General features: G+C 41.7%; 1 protein-coding gene across 2 annotated transcripts in view; it reads left to right on the top strand.

Moving 5' to 3' along the window:
• Nucleotides 1-25,669, top strand: part of SNX24 (sorting nexin 24) — a 170,779-nt gene extending 145,110 nt beyond the window's left edge. For both annotated transcript variants that reach the window (XM_061422955.1, XM_061422956.1), the window contains exons 4-7: nucleotides 17,447-17,541; nucleotides 19,243-19,275; nucleotides 19,792-19,856; nucleotides 24,121-25,669. In XM_061422955.1, coding sequence (XP_061278939.1) covers nucleotides 17,447-17,541; nucleotides 19,243-19,275; nucleotides 19,792-19,856; nucleotides 24,121-24,188 — 261 coding nt within the window. In that variant the 3' untranslated portion in view covers nucleotides 24,189-25,669. The remainder of the gene's footprint in view (nucleotides 1-17,446; nucleotides 17,542-19,242; nucleotides 19,276-19,791; nucleotides 19,857-24,120) is intronic.
• The last annotated feature ends 1,864 nt before the right edge of the window (nucleotides 25,670-27,533 follow it).

Here is a 27,533-nt window from a genome sequence, read left to right as displayed (position 1 = left end):
GCAAGTGCTTGAATGGTCAGAAAAGGCACCTCTGAGGTGACATTTAGACTAAGACTGAGGAAAGTTAGTCATGTCGAGCCCGAGAAGAAGGCTATGGGAACCACAGAGGCAGAGGCTGTGGTCGAAGGATCACAGGCCCCTGGTGGCTCTGAAGGCCACTGCAGCTATCGCTTTATGAGCCAGTGGGAGGGGAGCTCCAGATGATGCATGTAGAAGGTGAGGGGAAGGAAGCCTCTAGCTTGGCAGCTGGGTAGGGCTGCGCTTTCAGTGGCTAAGGTGACAGGGTGGCAGAGGAGGGGGTGGCAGGTTTATTTATTAATTTTTTTAAGGAATCATCAATTTCTGGTTTGCACATTTTTAGCTGAAGGGATCTATAAGAAACTCAAGTGGAGATGTTACATAGGTAGTTCTATGAGTCTGGAGCCCAGAATAGAGTTCCAGCTTGGAGATAAGAATTTGCGTCTCATCAGAATAAAGGTATTAAAATCCATGGCAATTGATACACTCCGATTAGAATGTGGGGAGACATGAGGGCACTGGCTAAGCCTTGAAAAAATCCCAGCATTTTTGAGGTCCGGTGGTAAAGGAAGAGACAACAAAGGAGAGTGAAAATGAGATAGGAACCCGGAAGAGTTACAGAAACAAAGAAAGGAGTTTTTCAAGAAGTGGGAGAAGGGTTGTTTGGCTGAGTGATGGCTGCTCAGAAGTTGAGTATGGTGAGGACAAAAGTGGCTGTGGAATTTAGCAACACGGAAGAGATCTGTGACCTTGACAAACTGAAAATCGTGGCAACCAAAGCCATTTTTGTCCAAGGTAGAGTAATGGATGAAGTAGAAATAAGAAAACAACATCTGTAGTACACTGGTAAGAACTTATGCCATGAAAAGAAGCAGAGAAATAAGCTGTGTTCTCTGAGAGATTTTTTGTTCCTTCGTTTACTTGGTTCTGTGAGATCCTAGAGTATGTTTATAAGCTGATAGGAATGATTCAGCAGAGATAATAATAGAAAGATGAATGGATGGAATTAATAGTGAATAGGCAGAGGAAGGAAGGGTTATAACTAAAGAAATATCTGAGAAAGTCAAGAGGTGGACTGAGCGCTAGAATGTAACTAGAGGAATTGGCCTCTGAGAGAAGGAGGGGCACTCCCTCCACTGTAGAGAGAAGGAGGAGAGGATTGTGGAAGCGTGATGTGGCTAGAGTAGGGGTAAAGATGAGGGATGTCAAGTCTGGTGGCTTCTGTATTCTCCTTGAAGTGTGAAGAGCAGTTCTCAGCTCAGAGGGAGGGTGGAGGAAGGGGTAAGGGAGATTCAAAGAGAAGACGGGAAGGTGTGGCATGGTTGATGGTGGTTCCTCTGGAGCAGTGGTTCTCAACATGTGGTTCCTGGACCGACAGCATCAGCATCACCTGGGAACTTTTCTGAAATGCAATTTTTGAGATCCCATACCATACCTATTGGTGGCTCAGATGGTAAAGCCTTTGTCTACAATGCAGGAGACCTGGGTTCGATCCCTGGGTCAGGAAGATTCCCTGGAGAAGGAAATGGCAACCCACCCCAGTACTCTTGCCTAGAAAATCCCATGGACGGAGGAGCCTAGTGCAGGCTACTGTCCATGGGGTCGCAAAGTGTCGGACACAACTGAGCAACTTCACTTTCACTTTCAACATACCTATTAGACCAGAAACTTGGGAGGTGGAACCCAGCAATGTGTGTTGTTTTTGTTTTTGTTATTAACCTCTTTACCATTGATTGAGTTGTAAACTGCTGCAATCAGTGCTGAAATCTGAGACTCACTCATCCTTATCCTTCTCTCGGCTTCCCCTTGAAAAGGAAACCTGGAGCAGAACCACCCCAAAGCCCAGAGGGTAGAAAGACATGCAGGGGATGCAGGGAGATGGGAGGAAGGAAGCAGGAGCAGTGTGCAAGGTTAGATCTGGGGACACACTCGCACTCCCACAGGCAAGGACCAGGGGTGTCCCTCTCTCCCCAGTCAGCAGCCTGAGAACATTAGGGAAGGGCCAGGTGTCCACAAGACATTTCAGTCCTTCCTGTCATGAAGCATCGGCCAAGAGGGGCTGAGCCAAGGTCACTGGCCTCTGCCTTCAGGGCACATGCGGCCTGAGCCAGAGCAGCTTTGATGGCGGCCACCAGCTTCAGAAACTTGCTCTCCATGTCCATGTAGCCATCACCTCCCTTCTTGGAATGAACCGGCTTCCCTGCTACGAACATTTCAAAGAAGCCAGTGACCTGGTGAGTCCCCTTGCTGCAAATGTCCAAGCATCCAGGGAACCCATCTTCTAACTTCTTTTTGAGCTGAAGATACTTGAAGTGCCAGAGTACTTGAAGATACTTAAGTGCCACAATAAACCACTTGGATGATGACCGCCACAGTTCTGGACCACAGTCCACTATAGCGAAGACTCCAGATTAGAATCCCAGGGAGGAAAAGTGAGGTCTGCCAGAGATCTGTGTTTTAACACAGATGATACTGACGCTAGTTGAAGTTGGAGAACCATTGTTCTAGAGAAAAGGAGCAAGACAACATTTTGTAGTTAAGACCTTGAATTTAAAGTGAAACCAGTTTCTTTGTACTGTGTGGTTTTCTCTCAGTGCTTAGCAGCTGGGGTTGAGGCATGGGTGAGAGATGCCAGCATTCAACTAGAACTAGGAGGTCCTAAGTACACAGAGGTGGGAGAGGGGGCCTGATGGAATTGGAAGCACTTCAGGGAACTGATTATGATGGTCAGTCATGCAATCTGAAGCTGAACAAGGAGACTCTTATTGACCTTGTTGAAGCATGGAGGAGCTAAGAAAATTGCCTATGATTAATTTTAAACAATTTTCCTTTCTTCCTAAGTATTCTACCCAGTACTGAAATAGTGAATTAAAAGTAAAATAGCAGAGTTGGGTTTTTTCTTTTCTTCTCTCTCTTTCTTAAAGTATTCTACTCAGTACTCTGCTCTTTGGGCCAAAAACTGGACTTTATGATCTGCAGAGGCAAGAAGTCTGTCTCAGGAGAGGCTTGTGTTCTACCACAGGTAACAATCCAGTGAAAGAACTTACCTGAAATTGGGGCTTCTCTTTCTCAGGCTTATTATTTCCTCAAGCATTGCCAGTAGCAGGTAATGCGGCTTGCTATGCTATGCTGCCCATAGATGGCAGCCACCAGGCTCCCTCGTCCCTGGGATTCTCCAGGCAAGAACACTGGAGTGGGTTGCCATTTCCTTCTCCAATGCATGAAAGGGAAAAGTGAAAGTGAAGTCGCTCAGTCGTGTCCGACTCTTATCGACCCCATGGATTGCAGCCTAACAGGCTCCTCCATCCATGGGATTTTCTAAGCAAGAGTACTGGAGTGGGGTGCCATTGCCTTCTCCGAATTTCGGGTTTTGTTCTCGTAATTCAAAATCATCAGGGATTGGATCTCTGGGTTTTTGGCTTTTCCGTCAGGATCACAAAATAACATAAAGTCAGGGACTGTACGCATGTTCCAGGCACGAGGGGAGAGGAAAGGGGTGGGAAAATGAGCAAAAAGATGAGAGACAGCAGAGCCTCAATATTCACTCTCAGGAAACATTTTGGGTCTTTTCCATTCGATGACTACCACTGACATCTTAGTGGCCAGGTCTGTGCCATGTGGCAAGGGAATCTGGGAAATACTGGGGGGAGGGGGAGCGGATGTTATTTTTTGTTATTCTTGTTTATTTTTTTTTTTTTTTAGCTTGGCAATTTGCCACCCCCAAAAAACAAATTGGTGTTTCATTAACAAGGATGAAGGGGAGAATGAATCTGCGTTAGGCAACTGACAGTCTGTCACAGCCTCCAGTGGCGGAAGGCAGACAGAGAATTCAAGGTTATGTGTGAAACAGTTGTCCCTGCCATCATTCTCTGCCTGCTTCCTGGGAAACCTTCGAGCCTATCAGAAAAAGACTGGTGTAATCTGAAAACTACCAGGAAGGGATCCATACTCATTGTTGAATGTAAATTCCTGAATGAAAGTAAAGTGAAAGTCGCACGGTCGTGTCCAACTCTTTGTGACCCCATGGACTATACAGTCCATGGGATTCTCCAGGCCAGAATACTGGAGTAGGTAACCATTCCCTTCTTCCCAATCCAGGGATCGAACCCAGGTCTCCCGCATTGCAAGCAGATTCTTTACCAGCTGAGCCACAAGGGAAGCCCATAAATTCCTGAATAGACGTGTATAGTTTAACTCCAAGTCATGGGAGGACTTATTTCAGCATTAGATTTGGGGGGAAGGGCCAGAGTAGGTATGTTCTTTCCATGGACTCGAGCACAGGCTCCTGCTTGGACATACAATGCAATGGCTAGTAGTCATGTGTAGAGGCCCCCTGTCTCATCTTTTGTACTGTTGTGGTTTACCTTTCTCAGTATAGTCCCTTTGGGCTACTGCCCACCTGTGTATTTTATGTGAACAATTTCATTGACTGCATTCTGCACTGCTGCCAAGAGGTCAAGGGCCCCTCTCCCACTTCCATTATTCTTTCCTATAGAGACTTGTTTTTAACTATAGGCCTATGAACTGTCTCCACAAGGGCTACTTTTCATTTCTGGTACATTTCTCTGAGGACTTGCTACTGCATCCTGAAATACGTCTGTGTCTCACTCTCTAGCTGCTTCCCACTGAGTGTTCCCACTGAATTCTATGCACTATCAACTTTCAAGTTCAGCTTCATTCAAGGTTCTTATATTCACGTAAAACATTACTTGTATAACTTCAGCATTTTAAAAGGAGAGTCAATGCAGTACTTATAACAACTATAAGTTGTTGTCAGTTACTGTTGGCAGTCTTTCATTTAAAATTTTAAAAAGATATTTGCCCAGTACGCTATATCCTACCTGTAACACAATGAGAATGTGTATACTTCAGAAGGCCTAGTTGATCTAAACTACATCTCCAGCAAAGGAGATGCAGACATAAAGAACAAACTTAGGGTCACCGTGGGAGAGGGAGAGGGTGAGATGACTTAGAGAGTAGCATTGAAACATATACATTGCTGCTGCTGCTGCTAAGTCGCTTCAGTCGTGTCCAACTCTGTGCGACCCCACAGACGGCAGCCCACCAGGCTCCCCCGTCCCTGGGATTCTCCAGGCAAGAACACTGCAGTGGGTTGCCATTTCCTTCTCCAATGCATGAAAGTGAAAAGTGAAAGTGAAGTCGCTCGTCATGTCCGACTCTTCTCGACCCCATGGACTGCAGCCTACCAGGCTCCTCCATCCATGGGATTTTCCAGGCAAGAGTACTGGAGTGGGGTGCCATTGCCTTCTCCAAACATATACATTACCATATGTAAAATAGATAGTCAATGGGCATTTGCTGTATGACACAAGGAATGCAAAGCAGGTGCTCTGTGATAACCTCGTGGTAGGGTAGGGGTAGGGGGGAGGAGGTGGTGGGGTGGGGAGGGAGGTGGGAGTGAGGTTTAAGAGGGAGGGGACATATGTATACCTATGGCTGATTCATGCTGATGTATGGCAGAAACCATAACCATACTGTAAAATAATTACCCTCCAATTAAAAATTAAATTAAATTTAAAAAAAAAACTACACCTCTTCAAACTCAGTGCTTGAACTGTGTCACAGTATACAGTATGTGAAGAAAGAGAATACTAAATAAATCAGAGGAATAAAGCAGATAGTTGGAAGCATGTTTAAGTGACTTGAGAGAGCAAATGGTTTTCAAGCACTTTAAACACTTTAAAAACATCAATTCCTCAACATGCATAGGCTATGCTAATTGTAAATCTTTCATTAAAAACCAGTCTCTAGAGGCTCTCTCCAGGCAACATCTTGCAAGCCTAGTTCTGATTACTATTTCTTCTTTAAAGTAAAAAGACAGTGCTTCCATAAGCATATTCTATAATTTGTATTTCAGTTGGTATCATACCATATTCTTTGAATAACTAAATCAGTTTTCAGGTGCTTTGTAATATATGGTTTTATTCAAATGTATTAGTCCCCTGATCTCAGTTTTGACTTATAGGTAAGTAGCTAGCTTATAACTGCTTTTAGAACTTTTTTTCTATTGGATGATCAAGAACATGATCATCTGTGAATGTTCTCATAAATCTGACATTATCTATAATGTGTAATTGAGCCACATTGTTCTTCAGCATATAGTTAGGTAATTTAAATAGATCAAAGGTATATAAGATGTCACTTTAAAGCATTTTGCCAAGTCAAAGAAGAATTGAGTTGGTCAGAGGTTGTCAAATAGATTTTGAAATATTTCTGTCTTTGCTTTTTTTTTTGTCATCAGTTTGTTTTTTTTAATATAGGACAGAAATTAACGGAGTTTATTGTTTTCCTTCTTGGAGTCCTTACATACTTGTAAGAATTAGTTGAAATCTTAAGAACTTTTAGAAAAATATTTTATTTATTTATTGGGCTGTGTTGCATCTTATTTGCAGCAAGCAAGCTCTTTGTTGCAGCACACAGGCTTCTCTAGTTGTGGGCTCTAGAGCACATGAGCTTCATTGCCCTGAGGCATAAGGAATCTTAGTTCCCCAACCAAGGACTGAACCCTTATTCCCTGCATTGGAAGCCAAATTCTTAACCACTGGACCACCAGGCAAGGCCCTACAAAAAAAAAAAATTTTTTTTTTCCTACAAAATTTTTAAATCCAAAGAAAGAAGTGTTATTTTAAGGGAGCTAATTTCAGTGGTTCCTTTAAATTTATTTATGGGATAAATTAAATCTATAAAAACAGTAGAAAAATATGTATTGGAAAAGATAAAGGATTCCAATAAAATTTACTAAGAAAAGAACTAAACTATGTAGCCCAATGCTGTTGTGTGTGCAGTAAATGTCAGCAAATATTTCCAGAATGAATGAATGACCCAGTGAATAGACAACATTTGTAGATCAGTAGTTTTACAGCAGGTGAGACCTGGGTTCCAATCGTGCTTGACCCCTTACCCTTTGAGAAAATATGCACAGGTGATTTTGCCTTTTCTGAGCCCCAGATTCCTCATATGTAGAATGTGGATAATGAACATATCTCATAGTACTGTGAAAATTAAGTAAGATTAAATAAGAGCCCAGCACAGACCAGGCATTAAATAAAGATTATTGTTATAAACCATATGAAAAATGCCATATGTGGTAGGTTAAAATTGTCAAAAGCTAGTATGACTCAATCATATCACAAAATGATTTTGTTATTTCACACACAATAAGTGATAACTTAGCGCAACCTAATGATATTGGGAATTTTTTTAAGGAAAGTAACACTTGAGCTGAGACTTGAAAGAGAAGTAGGAGTTGGCCTATTGAGAAGGTGGGAAGGGCATTTCTAATAATAGAGCTATCCCCTGGTAAAAGTGGAGCTTCCCTCATAGCTCAGTTGGTAAAGAATCTGCCTGCAATGCAGGAGATCCAGGTTCAATTCCTGGGTCGGGAAGATCCCCTAGAGAAGGAAATGGCAACCTGCTCAAGTATTCTTGCCTGGAAAATCCCATGGACAGAGGAGTCTGGCTGGCTATGGTCCACAGGGTTGTAAGAGTCCAACATGACTTAGTGTCTAAACCACCACCACCAGGTAAAAGTATAACCAAGTCTAAGGTGGACTATTTGAATAGTATTGTTTGGCCAGATTGGGCCTTAATGGCTTTTATAAACCCTGTGTGCACTGTAATCAGAATAATAATCTATTAACCTAGGACTATATGGCACCCCACTCCAGTACTCTTGCTTGGAAAATCCCATGGACAGAGGAGCCTGTTAGGCTGCAATCCATGGGGTCGCTAAGAGTCGGGCACGACTGAGCGACTTCACTTTCACTTTTCACTTTCATGCATTGGGGAAGGAAATGGCAACCCACTCCAGTGTTCTTGCCTGGAGAATCCCAGGGACAGGGGAGCCTGGTGGGCTGCCGTCTATGGGGTCGCACAGAGTCGGACACAACTGAAGTGACTTAGCATAGCATAGCATATTATCCTTATCAAAAGAAAAGTTGGAGCATAATACTTCAATATATGCATATTTAGTAATGTTTTTTACATGTACTGCTATAAATCCATTAAAAATTAGAAGAGATATTTCTTTTTCATTATTATTTTCAATCTTTTAAATATATTTTAAATCTTTTTTTAATATTTGTTTTTCTGAATCACAATTAATTATCTTGCTCAACTCCCCACATGCTCTGTAACCCACTTTGGAGACCACTGGCCTATGAAAATCCATTGAACGTGAACAAAAGTTTTCCTCCTGCTTCCCAACCATGTTTTGTGAGAGTTTAGGGTTTGTATTTTCTGCATCTGCATGATCTCATGACTCCAACCTGGAAAAGTAACATTTTCTCCCTGACTATATCTGTCGGGGATGTGTTTCCTCAGAGCAGAAGCAAAACCACTCAGGGAGTGCATACCTTGCACCTGGTCTAGCCTTTCCCACAGATAAAGCCCTGCAGAAGATGAGTTCATGAACCAAAACTGCAAAACAGAAGAAATGAACAGACACAAAAACAGGACTAAATCCCAAGAAGCTCAAGTACAAGCATGATTGAATGGAAAGCCCAAATTAAAATGTCTAAAATAGTTGAAGGCATAAGAAAAGATCATGAACCTATGAATAGCAAAACAGGCAGGACTGAAAAGGAACCAAATATGAAATGAAAAATCTGGTCATCAAAATTAACTCTGTGGATTAAGAGGCCATTTGTGCTCATGCTTAATTACTCAGTCATGTCCAACTCTGAGACGCTATGGACTGTAGCCTGCCAGGCTCCTCTGTCCATGGGATTTTTTAGGCAAAAGAGAGGCCATGATGCATGATCACTGGATCTGAGGAATGCCATTGCTGTTCCAGTTGTAGTCAAAACATAAATCATCTTTCACATGACGCAGAAGCCCCAACCCACCTTTATAGTTCAGGCTCTCCTATGTTATTGCTCAGCTTTATTTTCCTCAGGCACAACCTCACTGACCTTTCTGTTTTCCTAATGCCATGCTTCCACCTTCCACAAGCCTTTGAACACACTGTGTTTTGAACAGTATGCTGTGCTTTGCATCTGAAATATCCCACTCCCTTTATTCTGTTAGCTCATTCAACCCTCAGCTCAAGGGTCACTTTCCCAGGGAAGCTTTGTTAATACTTCACAGGTTAATGGGGGCTTCCCTAGTAGCTCAGCTGGTAAAGAATCCACCTGCAATGCAAGAGACCACAGTTCAATCCCTGGTTGGGAAGATTCCCTGGAGAAGGAATAGACTACCCACTCCAGTATTCTTGGGCTCGTCTGGTGGCTCAGCTGGTAAAGAATCCACCTGCAATGCAGGAGACCCTGATTCGATTCCTGGGTTGAGAAGGTCCCCTGAAGAAGGGATAGGTTACCCACTCAAGTGTTCTTGGACTTCCAATGTGACTCAGCTGGTAAAGAGTCTTCCTGCAATGCAGGAGACCTGGGTTCGATCCCTGGGTCAGGAAGATCTCCTGGAGAAGGGAAAAGCTATCCACTCCAGTGTTATGGCCTGGAGAATTTCATGGACTGTATAATCCATGGGGTGGTAAAGAGTCAGATATGGCTGAGCATACATATACATAAATAGGGTGATTTGTTACTACTGCTTAGAGAAACAGATTCCTTCCCTTCAAGGTACTTATTTCAGTTTGTAATCTCATATCCATCCCTGTGATTATTTGAACACTATCCATCTTCCCCACTAGACTGTAAGTCCTGGGAAAACAAGATCATGTTTGTTTGGTTACCCATTATGCCAGGGATTGTACTTAATGCCTGGTAAATAAATATCTTTTTTTATGAATAGATAGTCTAGAAACATAAGAGACTTAAAATTTGATATTAGAATAGCTCAAAAGGTGGTTGTTTTCCAGTTTCTATTGTTCCCTGGTTTTCTTTTTATCCGTATTACCAGAAATTAGATTTCTTCTGTCAGATATTCCTGAGGCCAAATCACATTGTTTCCTTACACAGATTCTTTACCATTTTAAACAGACCCTTGTTAGAAGTCTTCAGCTTTTCATGCAGGTCCTCAGATTTCTTGTAAGATAGTCTATAAAGCCCTGTGAAACAATAGCAGATGTCTGTTTGAATCTCTGAATAGTGCAGTTTCCACCAGAACCAGAGCAGACTCATCCTAGGAAGGCTGGCACACAGAGAAGGGTGTGTGCTGAAGTGGGTGCCTCCGAAGCACATCTGATTTTTATTTTTCAGATGATCATGAGCCTTCTTAGATCTGTTTACTGGCTGACTTTTTAAAAATAATGTTCCTTCAGTAACCTTCCTGTGGTTCATTTTGTGAAATCGTGAGCGAGTGCTGGGGAGGAGGTACATGGAGGACTGAGGACCGCAGAGCCTCTTTGAGCTGGTAGGTTTGGTTCCCAAAGGACAGAACACTGAAGCCCACTCACTGCAGTGCAAAGGTATTGATTTTTCTCCCTCCCTGTTCTCAGCTGCACCTCTGAAGTCAGTATGGTGTGCAGTATCTTTCCTGGTAAAGAGAGGAAAAACTGTCACGAACTTGGTCACCCCAATCGGACATTTCAAACCAAACGAGATGCAGTAGGAAAAGAGCTTTCCAAGCTCTTGGAAACCTCCCGGCTTAATTCAGTACCCTGACTTTTGTGACCAGGAGGTTCCTTCCAGTTCATAACAAACCTTGATAGACAATGGGAAGAAATGTGGTGGGTTTTTTTTTTTTTCCTTTGATGTTTCAAAAAGAGAATAAAAGGATCAAATCAGTGAAAACAATATAGCTTTGTGCAGGGATCTTGGAAGGTTAGCACAGTGGTCTTGTCCAAGTTTTCAACAAGATTCTCCGTTCCTGTTATAATTGGCTGCTGGCTAGGTTTGGACCTAACTAGAATGCCAGCGTTCGATTTCACTGTGTCCTCGGTGGAGATATGTCACCGTTTATGCTTGCCTTAGTGACAATTTTCTAAAATGGAAACTCGTGGGAAATCATTATAGTGTTTATACGTCTCCCTTGTCGGACAGCATTATCCTGTGATATTTTACCAGTGTTTTCCACTGCATGATGGCATCTAGTGAAGGTTAAGGCAGCACGGGTCCCTCTGTAATTTTGTGACTGCATTTTACTTACCGAAGAAGAAAAGATAACTGACAATTAAGTGTTTGGGATGTCACAGAAAGAACATGTGCAACTAATCAATGCTATCCTTTGGGAACACGATTTTATAAAGCTGATAAGGTAGAAAAATCGGGATTTTGTGATTTGTGTTACATGATGATAATTGCACCTTTTCGATAAAAGAGACATTTCTCCTGGAGTAAACACTTAGCTGGCGGAGGATGCTGGTACCAATGCTATTGTTTTTCTGCCCCCTTTAGGCAATTTTTGGGTAAATATTTTCATAGAGACTTTTTTCCCCATTCTTCTTTTAGAGTGATATTTTGGTCTATAATAAGGAAGGTCATTTATTCTTCTGTGACTGAGTAACATGGTTGTAAAGAATGACTATTTTTTTGCTTCTTACAAGGTACACCCAATCGCCTGTGTTCATGTTTATCAGAGTTGGATATCGTCTTAGCAAAGTCTGATGATCTATCACACACTTGTTAAAATTCTTTGATTTAGCCCCATTTCCTTTGTGCATCTTAATAACAACCTGTTTTTTAATGTACTTCCTTAGTGGCAAATTGGATGGAACTTTCTTTACTGTGGCTTTTCAGTTAATTTGGTAGCATCTCCAGTCTGCATGTGTATGAAAGAGTAAGTAACAGACATTCAGAACCCAGATATTTAGAAGCTCTTAGGAGCCTACTCTTCCCATATATGCACCGCTTCTCCTAGTTTTATGGCCCAGGTTTCAGCTAGAGAGAGATTCCTTCTCTGCTGGTTTAGACAGTAGTTTCTTCTTGTTCTAGCAGCTTTGGAAACTGCCGCCCTCCTTAAATGGTTAACCTGAAGGCCACATTATCTCCTTGGTCCTCCACCACCCCCTTCCATGCTTGGTGGGTAACCTCTTCATATGGAAACCATTCTGAATCTTTTAGTCATTTTCACTGCTTGCCTCTAGCTTGACTGAGTTTATTTTTATTTCTCTTTCCTTGGGGGTTAAATAGTGTTGCATTCAGTGGAGTGAGAGGGCTGCTCAGCTCATTTTAGATCTTTGTGGAAATAGCACTTTCTTGCTGACCCGCCACTTGCAGCCAGCAGGGCTTTTGACCTACTATCCAGCTTGCATCTGGGTGCTTCATTCTGCCTCTTACAGTAGTTGACTTGGTACTTTAACCTGTACATTTTAACGGGATTATTTCTAACTTTTTCTCCAATGTGTTACTTTCATTTTGAATTCTGATGTTTTACTGCCTAAATTAGCTACCAAACCATGCCACCCTCCTTAACAAAATGATTGCTGCTGCTGCTAAGTCGCTTCAGTCGTGTCCGACTCTATGCAACCCCAGAGACGGCAGCCCACCAGGCTCCCCTGTCCCTGGGATTCTCCAGGCAGGAACACTGGAGCAGGTTGCCATTTCCTTCTCCAATGCATGAAAGTGAAAAGTGAAAGGGAAGTCACTCAGTCATGTCCGACTTCTAGTGACCCCATGGACTGCAGCCACCAGGCTCCTCCATCCATGGGATTTTCCAGGCAAGAGTACTGGAGTGGGTTGCCATGGCCTTCTCTGATTGCCATTGCCTTCTCCGATTCTGCCTTTGTTAGATTAACTAACAAAATGGTTAGTTAATCTAACTCACCATCTCAACTTGCATCTGGTGTCAGGACTCTACCATCAGAGTTATTATTAATCAGTTAGAAAGCACTCAGCCAGGGACCCAATACTGCCCAGCAATTCAAACTCCCCCTCTCATAACAGGTGTGGCGTACTATCATATACTCTGCAGAAATAGAGTTTAAATCTTACTTTCCCTCCTTTTTGGCTAATTTAGGAAACCTTCAGCACCATGGCTTGTTGCATTCTAGAGTTACATACAGAAGACATAGATGCCATAAATATGAACTGCTTTCTAAATCCAGCACAGCGATAGATTTTGGTCTTTCAGAAAAACATCCTTCACCGGGGTTGCCTCATGGCCAGACCCACAGCCTAGAGCTGAAAGCACTCATGAATTCTAATAGCAAGGCGGCACACACTCCAGCGGGGTTCTAATTGACAAAGAGCTGGAAAACTGAAACAAGAAGGCGAGCGTGTCCTTCGGCGGGCTGGCCTTCGGCGCAGGCTCAGCAGTGCTTCAGGCTCCAGGCCAAATGAAGAGTGCCCAGCAGTGCTGCTCCACACCTGGGCTGAGAGGAGGCACCCTTGGCGCGGCTGTCAGAGGGCTGTTGGACCCCCTACCACTGGCAGCACAATTATATATGTGTGCGTACATTTCAGCAAGCAGGATTCTCAGCTTTCATCATTTTCAAGGGGATCCACGAATCGCAGAGGACTAAGAAGTTTTGCTAAATAGACAATAACCCAAACCTCCAAAACCAATCAGATAGATTGTTGAGAATTGATACAGCAAAAAAAATTCAAAGAAAACAGAATTAACATTTATCAAATGCTAATTATGCCAGAGACTCTTAGAGACATCACCTAATCCTTACAATGACCTTTAGGGTAGGCAGAGGAGATGCTCAAACCTAGGTCTTGGTCTAAATCTACATATTCCAGCTACACAACTTACCTCTATAAAGAATGAAAATGACTAACCATTGAAGATCAATCAAAAATAAAGATAAGCAAGCTAAAACAATAGGGAAATGTGATTTGATATTTAAAATGTAGTTTATATATTATATATATAATAGAAAGTGAAAGTGAAGTCACTCAGTTGTGTCTGACTCTTTGCAATCCCATGGACTGTAGCCCACCAAGCTCCTCCATCCATGGGATATATATATATTAGTTAAGAGCTTATCTGGTGAACTGTTTGATGATTTAGACCAGACTGGGGTCCCAAGCATGTGGAATGGCCTAGGATCCAGCATCAGGAAGGAGTGGGTTTTTTTTTATATAATATATACTTTTAGTAAGAGCTTACCTAGTGAATTGTTCTGGTGATCTAGACCAGACTGGGGTCCCAAGCATGTGGAATGGCCCAGGATGCAAAATCAAGAAGGAGTGATTCTTCTTGAGCAGCAGCTTTTTGAGAAACTGAGGAATATTTAAATGAAATAGGTCATGAGGCCCTTCTTCACTGATGGGTCTCTCATGGAATGAGGTCATGTGTTTCTGAGCCATAAGATTTGGTTGAGCTCAGCTGCTCTTCTGCATCTTTGTACTAACTGATGACAGTCGTTTCACTTATACATATTTTATTAAATTAGTTCTACTCTATTCTATCTTTGGACTTAACTATTTTTTTTTTTTTTATCAGTGTACTTTTATCTTTATAATTGGTGACAAATACCCTTAATAGTAGTTGGTTGTGCTACTCATTATTCCTTGCCCTGTAGCCTCTTTCTAGTCACAGTATATGATACGCTCCCCAAAATTCCTTTTGTTTCTCTTGTAACAGTCTTTATTTTAAAGTCTATGGACTTAACTATTATTTTCTTACAAGACTTAGCAGAGTTTAGGGAATACTCCCTCCACATAACTGAATGCTTAACTAACTGCCCAGTGCTGCTTTCTTAAAACTGTAAATCCACATTGGTCATTGTTTTATGGAAAATTTTATTTGAGGCTATTCAGCTTCCCTGGTGGCTCAGATGATAAAGAATTTGCCTGCAATGTGGGAGACCTGGGTTTGATCCCTGGGTCAGGAAGATCCCCTGGAGGAGGGCATGGCAACCCACTCCAGTATTCTTGCCTGGAGAATCCAATGGACAGAGAAGTGTGGTGGGCTACAGTCCATGGCATAGCAAAGAGTCAGACTCAACTGAACGACTAAGCACAGCACAGTGAATATTTAAATAAAATGCTCACAAATTTCTAAAGTCTTCTCTTTTCTTTTTACCCCAGTATATCTGACCTAAAACTGTGTGACCATCTATTTGGAGTACTCTGTTCAGGGAGGGTGAGCAGGATTAATTCCTGTCTTGGTGTTGCAGTGTAAACAGCTTTTTGCCTGTCTTTTGTCATTAATGATCATGCTGTAGATGTACCCAGTGCATTGTAAGCCAATCTGTCAAGGCAAATAAACAATTCACCTTGTTAAAATTCCCTAAATCTTGCATTAATAAAATGAAAGTAACCCCCTGAACACTCAGGAGATGTCTTCCTGCATACTACAGTGATGGATGACGTGTCTAAAGATCCTGGAAATTAAGTAGTTCAGGTCATTAAAAGTGTCCCACACTTGTTATTGATTTAATTTATTTTAAAAGGTGGGGGTGGAGATAAGAAGGGTTACCCACTCCCCTGTTGTGTGTGTGTGTGTTTTTAATCTGAAAGCTACCACTTGTTCACATAATTAAAACTATCACCAAGGTGAACAGCTCTGTGTTTGTTACAACATGAAGCTTTATTATTCAAATAAGTATATCATCTTCTTAAACAAATATCTACAAACAAGTAGATAATCATTGCATCTTGTATTATGGCAGAAATTCCTTAGAACCACACATGTATCATGATTCCTGAAATCTTTTATTTCTGGGCACTGAAATAATGACCTTCTGAGTACCCCCCAAAATGTCCTCAGTTAGATAAACATTTAGATAGAGGTCAAATGAATTGAAGGAAACTAACGGAAATAGTAATAGAAGTATGCCTCTGAATAAAGGACCTGTTTTTTTTTCTCTCCATTTTGTCAATTTTTCATTTTTCTACTTTATAATCAAGAAAAGAGTAAACATTTGAGAAAGATGAATGGATGGATGAGCGGGTGGGGAAATGGATGGATGCGAAAGTATTCAGAGGATGCAGACCCTGTGTCACTATATTCTAAGGCAAGATTAAGTCATGTGTGTTTGTGTTTACTTGTTTATCGCCAATTTTCTACACCAGTCCACACTCCACTGGACACATAATATTCATTGTCATATCCCAGTGCCTAACATAATAGGTGCTCAGTAAATATTTGTTTAATGAATAAAGTATCGGAAAAGGCAATGGCACCCCACTCCAGTACTCTTGCCTGGAAAATCCCATGGATGGAGGAGCCTGGTAGGCTGTAGTCCATGGGGTCGCTAAGAGTCAGACACGACTGAGCGACTTCACTTTCACTTTTCACTCTCATGCATTGGAGAAGGAAATGGCAACCCACTCCAGTGTTCTTGCCTGGAGAATCCCAGGGACGGGGGAGCCTGGTGGGCTGCCGTCCATGGGGTCACACAGAGTTGGACACGACTGAAGTGACTTAGCAGCAACAGCAGCAGAACTGGGTAACAGAATTCCAAAACATGGTGAGAAATGGGGCAGCTCCAGATTTAAATCATAACTAAAAACAATACATTATGTAGAATTATGTGTATACAAGATACATGCAGTTTGGTCTTTTGTCATTTGTTATATACGTTTTGCATCACCTTGCGTAGCTATTCCTGATCAGCTGTGTGATGACATTTCACCATTAATTCCCATTGTTTTTTAAATAGTGTATGTATTAGGGTAAAAAAAAAGCCATACTAAAAATGACCCTTAAAATAGTTATATTAATTTTAGAAATGATTGCACAATGTTTGATGCTTTTCCCATGGTCTTCGTTTTTTTTTAAAAAAGCAGGGGAGGGAGGTGCAATCATTTCTCTGGCAGACCCTTTCAAAAATAAATATATATGAAAATGCACTCTTACAGTTCTCTATTCGATCCCTCCTGGAAATTGCATAATTTGGGTATCTGAGAACTGACATAGTTATGCCATTATGGCAGCTATTTAGCAGAGCTCCCTAAATGGAAGAACTCTATAGATTTTTTTTTTCAGTATATACACTGATTTACACTTAGTGGTAAAATTGTTACTGACCCTTTAAGTGGAGCTGTCCAAATAGCAATAAATGTCAGTTGATCCTGTTGCTGAAATAGGTAATAGCTAAAAGATCTTGACTAAATCTTCTAGTTAAAAAAAACATGTATAGCATTTCCTGAACAATTGTGGCCTCTTATAGATACACACATACACACACACACACACACACATACACACACAGTCAAACCGTTTCATCACTAAATAAAGACTTGATGAAACTGTCTTAGCAGTATTGTTGGTGTTCCCAGGTTTTGAAGTACTCTGGATTAGAACCTCCTTAAGGCAGGGAACTGTGTCTACCTGGTACCCAGCTGTCTTGCCCCCTAGTCAGCATCTAAAGTATAGAAAATGCTCTGTAAATGCTGGTTAAGTGAAGGAATAGATAAAATGGAGCATTTGCTGACACCGAATAGCATGTGTATTGGCCTGAATTCTTGGTGGGTGAAATAGGCACCACTCTCATTTCACTTTTGAGTAATAATGCTGGTAAGAACTTTGATGGATGGTTATGACTTTTCAGAATAGTGTATTTGATTGATTGTCTAGCAAACTTCACTTTCTTAATTGTTTTCTACTTTCACAGGCTGTCATTCTGGAAAATGAAGAACTTCCCAAGCTGTTTCTTGATTTCCTAAATGTGCGACATTTGCCCTCTCTACCAAAGACAGAGAGTTATGGGTAAGAGTTGTTGTTTACCTATTGGACATTAAGTTACTTTGCAAACACTTATTGGCCTAAAAAATAACCCTAATGATGCCAGAAGGGCCAGCCTGGGCACACCCATTCTTCTGGCTTGGGACAGCACTCGCTCGCCCCCTACTCGTAGTCAAAGGAATTGCTCTTGAGTCCTCATCTCCATATTGTGGCCAAGGGACCAACTAACTTGGGTTTGGACTTGAGGAATTGACTTTTTAAATTATTCTGTTACATGGAATGATGTTACATGGTGGGAATTATGGCTCTCAATAGCCTGTTCAAGAATTGATATGTTTATTTGTGGGCTTCCCTGGTGGCTCAGCTAGTAAAGAATCTGCCTGCAATACAGGAGACCCTAGCTTGAGTCTGGGGTCGGGAAGAAGGGATAGGCTACCCACTCCTGTATTTTTGGACTTCCCTGGTGGCCCGGATGATAAATCCGCCTGAAATGCGGGAGACCTGGGTTCGATCCTTGGTTTGGGAAGATCCCCTGAAGGAGGGCATGGCAACCCACTCCAGTATTCTTGCCTGGAGAATCCCCATGGACAGGAGCCCGGTGGGCTATGGTCCATGGGGTCACAAAGAGTCGGACATGACTGAGCAACTAAGCACAGCACATGTTTATTTGTGGATACCTGGGCAAAGTCTGTATCCCCTTGACACATTTATTCATGTAAGTTTAAAGCTATAAATGATCTTAAAAATGATTTTACCCAACTCCCTTCATTTTATAGTTGAGCAAACTGAGCCACAGGAATAAAGTACCTTTCTCCAAATCTCCTGCCTTGTAGCTGGCAGAGCCCAGGCCTCTGGCATAAACTCTTTCCCTGCCTCCCCACTGCCTCCCTCAAGAACTTTTGAATGCAGAGCTGCATATCCTAATCTCTCTTTACCAAGAAACCAGACATTTGATATTATCAACAGTCAAGAAAAGTTCTTCCAAAGAGTTAACTCTAAACCAAGCCACTCACTCAGCTCTGGGCACCTGTGATGATCTGACCTCCAAAGGCCATCAGCAACACCCCTGACATATTAGATCTATTCATTCAGAACTCCATCGTCACAGACTCTCTGCAGATCCAAGTTGGGGAGAGTGTTGGAGCCATTTTCTTGCTGTCTCCAGACCTGCCTGAAGGACCCACACTAGCTACAAGATGTTTAAGCTAACCCCACCCAAAGGCATGTTAAACCCCAGCCATCTGCTGGTTGAGAAGCCACTGAGACCTGTCACAGCTCCCTCACTGGCAGCGTTCACTCAGGGCCACTTTTCAGTCACCTCAGAACAAGAACCATATACCCCACTCACCAAATCACGTACATGGCTGGTGTATTCCTGTTTCAGCTTGGTGCATTTGCTGGGAAGTTGGGCTTCATATGTGGTTATGTATTTTTAAGAAGTAGTAGGAATGAAGTGAGTGAAGTCTTTTCTCCATTATATAAGTCCAAAAGCAAAACTGTAGGATTTTTGAGTGATCTTCTTCAGGAAAACTGAAATATAAGAATATTATCATCTTAGGATTCCTCAGGGGGAGGCATCAGCCATGCTGTGACTCTGTGAAAATACCAGTCTCTTTCTCAACATGTCTGCCAATTTAGAGCTCTAAGAATACTAGCTATATCTTCCTTTGTTAGCATAAGCACTGACCCAGCTTTTATTGTCTTTTTCTTTTCAAAAAAATTTAGATCTTTTGATGAGACAGAATCTGAAGAGTCAAGGTAAGAACAAATACCAATCAGGAGTTATACAAACCGAGAAGAGGACTGTGGTTTTATTAAGTGTTTCATTATCATCATCTAATTGTTTCAAGTCAAGATTTTCTTTAAAATCTTTGGTAGAAAATTCGTTTTAAAATGACAGATCTTTGATGGGAAGTTACAGAAGTAGCCAGTTCTATTTAAGGGTGGAGGAATAAAACCCTACGTTGTTTCATACATGAAATAAGAATACTATTTCATCAATAGTCGTACTACAAGATTTCAAAAAATAAAACACTTTGCATCAGTGATTTATTGTATATCTGCTTCCGATTCCACAAAGACATGAATGGAAGATGAGCGTGCTGCTGGTGATTTGTTCCTCCAGCTCTGCTTGCTATTATTCACCCACACCGTTAGATACATGAACCTTGAGATGTCCCTGCACAGCAGTTTGATCCCCTCAAAGCTAGTTTGTAGTGTTTTCTGTTTACCGTCGTCCCCTGATGCTGACATGCCTGTTCTTGACCTTTCCAGCAAACTGTCCCACCAGCCGGTGCTGCTGTTCCTCAGGGATCCATACGTCTTGCCTGCAGCCAGCGGTAATCAAACCTGTCATCTGCTAACAGCTCTTTACTGATCTGACCCTGCACCACATAAACCACGTTTTTAATACAGGTCTAACAGAGTGACATTGGTCCAGGGCTTAATAATCTGCCAATAAACCAGTGCTCTTGGTGTAAGAGACATTCAGAATTTTAATTGGGGCAGGCCTTTCAGGAGGAAATGTAATTTTTCTTCCTCTCTCTCCAGGCTGTTTTGAATTAGAGTGATAAGGAGGTAAAGGTATTAATTTGCGGGGTGGTGGTATTTTAGACTATGCCAGTTTTTATCCAGATGCCAGGTAGGGTTTGAATCCAAGGCCCTGGTCCTTTTTTTTTTCAATGCTTCTTTCCCAAAGCTGTGTATATATATACATTGCATGTGTCTCCCTTTCCATTTAGATTACAGCATCTTTGACAGTCAAATAAAAAGGTTGTATGTTTAAGTATAAGGGATTAATTTAAGTGTAATGTTGTATTTTAGCCCAAGTCCTTTTTTTGTGCCAAGAAATTTAAATTATTCAGAGTCCCTCTCAAAGTGTTCCGATATTCAACTCTTTGTGAGTATATCTCAGACATTGTCTCATTTAATTTCCTTAACCACCTTAGGAAATTGGCAGGGCAGTTATCATCGTTGGATCTTGAGAAAAGTGGATCTCAGGGAGGTCCCTGACTTGCCTGGTTTCACAGGTCTGGAGCATGGATCTCTTTTTGCCTAATCTCTCCTTCTGTGCTCTCTGTGTATAGTGGATTTGCAGCCTTTGTTTCTGCGAGCAACTAAATAGCATAGCAGCTAAATAGCAATAGATAGATTATCTGTGGACACCTTCCCTACATTCTAGCAATAAGACCTTATCCCCAGCAAGAGAGAAGGGACTGTTTTCTTGTGCTCAAGTCAACCACTTGCTGTCCATTTAAAGAAGCCTGGCTCAGACACAGCCCCACTCTGTGGAGGACCTTTCTAGAAGAAAGCTGCCTTTTATCATGCAACAGTATACACATATGGTCTTGTAATAGTATTTTCCCTATAAAATTCTTTCAGTGAGGAATAATTACCTTTCTTTAGCATTTACTTCTAATGTGCACCAAATATGCCTGGTGTGTTAGGTTGATATTATATTAACAAGATGTTACATTTAACAAATATCTATGTAGCCTAGTCTAGAGTACATGGGCAGTGATTTATAAAGTAGTCTTTCTGCTTTTAATAATGGTTCCACAAGCACTCTCCCCAGGTATTGTTTCTGCTCAGATATTTTGTGCCTTGGACTGAAATTCCTAGAAAAGTGTCGAGAGTAGAGTGATCATTGTGGACTAGTAGCCAGTTTGCTATCTAGAAGAGGGAAGATATTTTGTGGTCTTTGAACTCGATTCATCCAGGTTGTTAAGTAGCATGTGCTATGCACTTGGCTTGACCATGAAGAATGGCAGAACTTTCTGGGAAGGAGTATCAGGGGCAAAAGTCCGAAGCTGGAAAGAGTAATAAAGTATGGATCATTGGTAGAATGTTGATGTAGTGGAGTGACTTGCACCAAAGGGGAATTCCTGCTTGAGAGTAAGTGAAAATCATGAATTTGATGTAAGGAATGGAACCAGGTGTGAGAGAGCCAGTCACTAAATCTCCTTTCATGGAACTTTGGCTGGACCCGTGTCATAAATCAGATTCCTATTGTCTTAGAGGTATTATACCAGTGATGCATTCTTGCAGTTCTTTAGCATTTAATTTAAAGATAAATTTTACTTGTGTCACATATTCACATTGTATGGCTTTAAAACAAAATGTTGAGGTTACTTTTCCAGAGGATGCAGAATCTGGAAATACTTTCACACAGACACTGAGACCCATAAAGTCAGAGGAGTGTCTGTCTTTAAAATTTTGGCAGTTAAGCACTGTCCTCTTCTAAAATGCTAAAAATAAAGCATTATTCTCTTAGCATGTGATTTTTGGCCTTTGTTTAGGTTTTTCTGGGGAATTCCTAATAACTCTTGCCCGGGTCCCCAGGGCCAGCTGTGTGACTACTCTCTGTGGGCTTTCTCAGCCCTCCTCTTCCTTGACCTCTCGGCTTTAGCCACTGGTGACCACGTTCCCTGTCTTCAAACACCACCTCCCCTTGGCTTTCCCACATTTCTGCTCTTCTTCCTGGTTCTGGCCCCTCTCCTGAAGGCTCTCCTAGACTCTCTGTTCTACTTTTACTTTCTTTGGAACAATCTCCTCCTTGCTGTGGCCTTGATGACCTTGAGTGTACAGTTGAGTCACAGTATTATTTTTCCATCTGAACCCTCTCTGTGAGCCCCAGACTCGTGCCATGGTTGACATGGCCCTCCATGGGCTGGCCCTGGCTCATGTTTCTGCTGGGACGCCCTCACACACTGATCCAGCCACACTACAGTTCTTCCTGGGTCCCAGATGTAGTGAACTCTCCCCTCAGGGTGCTTGCCATTTCTTCTTTCTCGAACCCTCTTCTCATTCTCACACATTGTTGGCCTTCTCCTCTTTCAGGTCCAACTTCAGGGAACCTTTGCTGATTCTCCTTTTGAGTAACCTCCAAGGGCCCCTCCACCCTGTTCACTATTTTTTTTTTATAAGCTTCACAATAAATGTTTCTAAAAATAAATGAAAACCAACAAAATAACAACAAAATCTACCCTAAATCACATTCCTTCTCATCACCTCTCAGTGAGAAGCAAAGGCAAGGGCAGTTTTCTGAGGAACTCAAGCGGTCCTGGAGTAATTAATTGCTTGTGTATTAGAGATATTTTTAAACACATTTTGTTTGTTTATTCACTTATCTCCCTGACTAACATGTAAGTTCCAGTGCTTCCATGGCAAGCGCTGTTATTTGTAAACCCAGTAATTAGGCAGTGTCTGGTATGTCATAATAGCTGGGACAGAGGATCAGATGGTTGGATGGCATCACTGACTCAATGGACATGGGTTTGGGTGGACTCTGGGAGTTGGTGATGGACAGGGAGGCCTGGCGTGCTGCGGTTCTTGGGGTCGCAAAGAGTCAGACACAACTGAGTGACTGAACTGAACTGAACCCTGTGCCAAGTTCAGGTCCAAGCACTTTGTTTCATTCACCGATTTTTACAATGACCTATTCGGTAGGTACTGTTGTGAAATCCTTCACTAATCCCATCAAATCCATTGCCACCTTGCTCCTGACTGCTGTCTGAATGTCAACCACAGACAACTTTTCAAAACGATTAATTTCTGTCTCACTTTGTTTAACGTCCCTCCACAGCTTCTCCTTGTTTTTCAGATGAAGCCAGATTTCCTGTCCCTTCCTAGCAGGCTTGAATTGTCCCCCTGCCCTCACTGAGGCCACTCCTCTTGCTACCTTAGCCTCCATGCAGGTCTCTGAACCCTCCACAGGGCACCCACCTGCCTCAGACTTCACAGCCGGTCAGCTCCCTCTCCCAAGCTCTCTCCTCTAAGAGCCTCTCTGTTCCCCTGATGAGGTCCAATGCCCTTGTAAGTGGTTTTATGTAGTGGGTCCTCTGTACAGGTTAAATTAATAGGTGAACATACTTAGGGATCTCTTGCTTTCCTCATATAATAACTACATTTATGTAAATCCTGGGTATAATTATGTATAGATGTGATAGATTGGTTCCCTGTTCAATTTATCCATTCATGTCTTACTCTGATAACTAAAATGTGATACAACAGAAACTACACCTCTGAATTTTCTTTGTGTCTCCTATAAAAAAGGAGCTGATTTTTCAAGTTTGACAAAGGGAGCCTTTTGTCAGAGATTGGCCCTTTTACATTAGGAAGACAGGCTCCCGTCCTCCTGCTCTCTAGAAACTAGCATAATAGAACAAGCAGATTCCAGACACCTTGGGCTAAACGCAGCTGTAAACCACAATGGAAAAACTGCCGCAAAGTATTCCCAGTAGAAATCTTAGAATTCCTTCAAGTATATTGAGATTTTGTTAGAAATTGAATTGCCAGTGTAATCTATCTTCCTTGTGAGAAAACATTCAGATAAAGAGCTGGGGCCTGGCAGCATTAACCATTAGAACATCCCTTAAATCAATAAGCTACAAATCTGGCCTCACATTCCTGCAACTCGCAGTGGTACCCTTAAGTGACTCGAGGCCAAAACAGCATGTCTGATGTCACATCTGAAACGAGGGCGAACTGTATGGCGATACACACCCGTAAGTTATGCCTAGGCCTTACCTTGTTGTGTTCTGCAAAATGCACGTATGTTTCATTGATGTGCATAAGAAAAGCAGTTTTCCTTTTGTTTTTCAGATTTTCCAAATGTGGTTATTGAAGGAGTTCTCCATGGGATATTTTACCCTCATCTACAGCCCAGGTAGAAATCCTCCATGGCTAGAAGAAGCTGAAGCAGGTTTCGAAGTCATAGTCAAGGAAATCGATACCTACCAAATTAACCTAAACTCTATGACATAACGGCTCTCTCGCTAGTGGTAAAATTCACAGTCCCAGCTTAATTCAGAGCAGGGACATTTCCATTAGAATGGTGCTTTTAAAAATAGAAACCGAATTGGGGCAGCGCTCAGGTTAAGGCCAAGTGTTTAAGAAGTAGAATGTAGCTGCCAATTTAGAAACCCCGGGAAAAGAAGACTAAAGAGGATCTTTGGGACCTCCAAGTGTAGCAAAACAGTTCCTCTCCACTTCAATCACACCGTTTGCTAATTGAAAATCTTACCTTGAATCATTGTGAGACTGATCAGCTTTGGCAGCTTTTTTGGTTCAGATTCTATGACACACTAATCTTTTCATCGTGAGATTTTTTCCTCAGCCAGTGATAGATAACATTCTGAAATGCTGGCACCAGGAGAGCGTTACAGAAACACACTGCTAAATGTGAGGAAGGAACTAAACTGGAAATGAAATTATACTGACCATACTAGGGCATTTTAAAAATCATGGCATTTTAATTTGCATTACAGTGGAGTTGCATCATTTGCAGGGATTCGCTTCTAATGTCAGCACATAAGATAGAATGGGGGTCTCAAGATTATCCTTGAAAGCCCTTTAGAATGGTGCCATATTGGAAATCTCCATCCACCACAACCAGTTTTTTCTCCAGTGTTGGAAGAGACAACTGTTGAAGATAACGGTTGAAGACCAATTAAAGTTGTTGGTGTTTGTTCAGGCACTGTTTTGTAGAAGAAACACATGCCTTTAAACACTAGAATTATACTTAGCCTTGCAAGATGCTTGCCCTATAAAAGATAAATGTGAACGGACAGTGACTGCGGGAACACCAGATTGACAACACTCATCTTGGTTTACTCAAGGGCATCCATTCATTGAATAGGTGGTATAGTTGCCAGATTGATCGTTATTTTCCTTATTGCTTATCATTTCCTTTTCCCTGACCTCATATTTTGTATTAATAAAATGAGTTTATGATGCACCTCCACTGTACATCTTAAAGACATTCAGATTTTGTCTAATAAAGGATAAAGGCATATATGCAGCCTGTATATGTGTGCTGTATTTGGGCATTTCCTTGAAAACTAACTAATAGCTAGCCTATTTATGATTATTAGCTTAATAAGCTTCTGTGTAGGAGAAAAATATTTAAATTCAAAACTAATAAGTAAATCATGGTTTTTGACTAAGCTCTAAACATACAGGTTTAAAGCTTGCTGCAAATTCTTGATGATGTATTTATGCTAGATGTGTGACAACATGGGAAAGAAAGTAAGAACTGAATAATCAAGTGTCATCAACCAAAAATGACTGAAGAGTCAAGTGTTGGAGATATTTTTTAAATGTTTTTGTTATTAGCTATTTTGAGTTAAATAAAAATGAAGAACCCAAAGTATTTGAATATGTCTTCTACTGGTAGGATCTTATAATGGAGACACAAGCTGTGTCTTTTCTTTTTTCACACATGCACACACACACACTTCTCCCATATTCACATAAACATTTATTTCTAATCCAACAAGGTAAAAGTTAAATTACCTCACCTATTAAGCCAGTAGATATGCATTAAATAATTTATTTGCCAAGATAGTAAGAATTAAAAATATATATATAAAGATCAACCATCATTGGTAGCACACTACTGAAGGAATCTTTTGTGAGAATTAAAATCTTTTTTAGTGATGACTTTCATTTTTAATTTAATTTAAATGTTTATTATGCCATATTTCATTTCAATTCCATTACAGGAAATAGAAACCACAACTACAGTAGGTGTTTTAAGCAGAATGGAATCATAAGAAACAGTGCTTACAGAATCTTCTAGAAGGATGCAGGGAATGACCTCCTGTGTGCTTCTAGGCACAATTTCCAGAATACCCCAGCAATTTCCAGTACCCTCCTTCCAGGGAAGCTACAACCTCTGTCTTAAGGAATTCAGGGGGCAGAAAGGCTGCTATGGAAGGTACTGAGGTCCAAAACAGCACGTGTACTTGTGATCCAGGGATCAGCACATAGATTCAGGAGGTACCTGTTAGCACCATAACTGCCTCAGGGCAGCACCCAGGAAGCTGGTGACTGGGCACAAGAACAAGTGTCCAGCTGTCACCACCTACACTGCGGTTGCCTCTCACACCCATGGCTTTGCTTGTCAGCAGCCACAGCACAGAGCAGCAGGATGATGGTATTCACCCACTTCCATCTTCTTGTGTATTGCTCATGAAAGCACAAGCAATTGGCAGAAGCTTCTTCTTGATCCCCAACTTCAAGGGAGTCTGGGAAGGAGTTGGAACTGCCTGGTCTCAGCAGCTCAGAAATTCGTGTTGGAAAGAGGATGGAATGCATTTCCACAGTCAAAATTTTCATAAAAAGATAGATAAAAAGAAAAATCTTCTCCCATCCTGTCTCCTCGATTCCCAGTTCCCTTCCTAGAGACACCACTGTACTTGGTTTATTTGTGGACTTTCAGAAATTCCCATCCACATGCCAGCAAATACTGAGTATTTGGTATACATATATTCTTCTGTTTCTCCATTTTTATAAGATGGATTTTTCATATCATGGATTCATAGCCAGGAAAGAAGTAAGGAGTACAGGGAAGAAAAGAGAATAAAGAGAAGGAAAAGAAGCCCTCTTACCACTTACGCCAGGATATAGAGACAGCCCTCACACTCCCTCACTCCCCAGTTCTTGGATTTGGTGCTTTGCTTGGGGCTGGTCTCAGGATGGTTCCCGCCTGCCCATTGCTGTTTCACGCAGAGCCTTTCTCAGACCTAACCTCCGCCATCTGGCTGGTTTGCATATGACGGCCCCGATATCCTTTCTGTTGGTGTTCTTCTTTCTCCTCCTCCTCTCCCCCATTTCAAACAGCAGGCTGCGTATACAATCCCAACAGCACTGTGGCCATCACCACATGGTAAATTCTTCAGTCACTTCACTTTGAGAAGTGTGTAAGTCTTATGATCACAGTTTAGGAACAACAAAGGGCTTTTATCTCATTTGTCAACTTGGTCAATTGATAATGGCTGTCTAACGTGCTCAGGTAAGGATTCTGACTCACCAACCAGAGTGGATACTATCCAAAACAAGCAGAAAATAACAAATGTCAGCAAGGATGCAGAGACCTGGAAACCCTTATACGTTGCTAGTAGGAATGTAAAACGGTGCAAACTCTGTGGAAAATAGTATGGCAGTTCTTTAAAAAATTAAAATTACAATATGATCTAGCAATTCCGCTTCTGGATATATACCAAAGGAAAAAA

Source organism: Bos javanicus, chromosome 7 (assembly GCF_032452875.1).
Source record: "Bos javanicus breed banteng chromosome 7, ARS-OSU_banteng_1.0, whole genome shotgun sequence".
NCBI lineage: Eukaryota > Metazoa > Chordata > Mammalia > Artiodactyla > Bovidae > Bos > Bos javanicus.
This window is presented reverse-complemented; position numbering and strand designations above follow the sequence as displayed.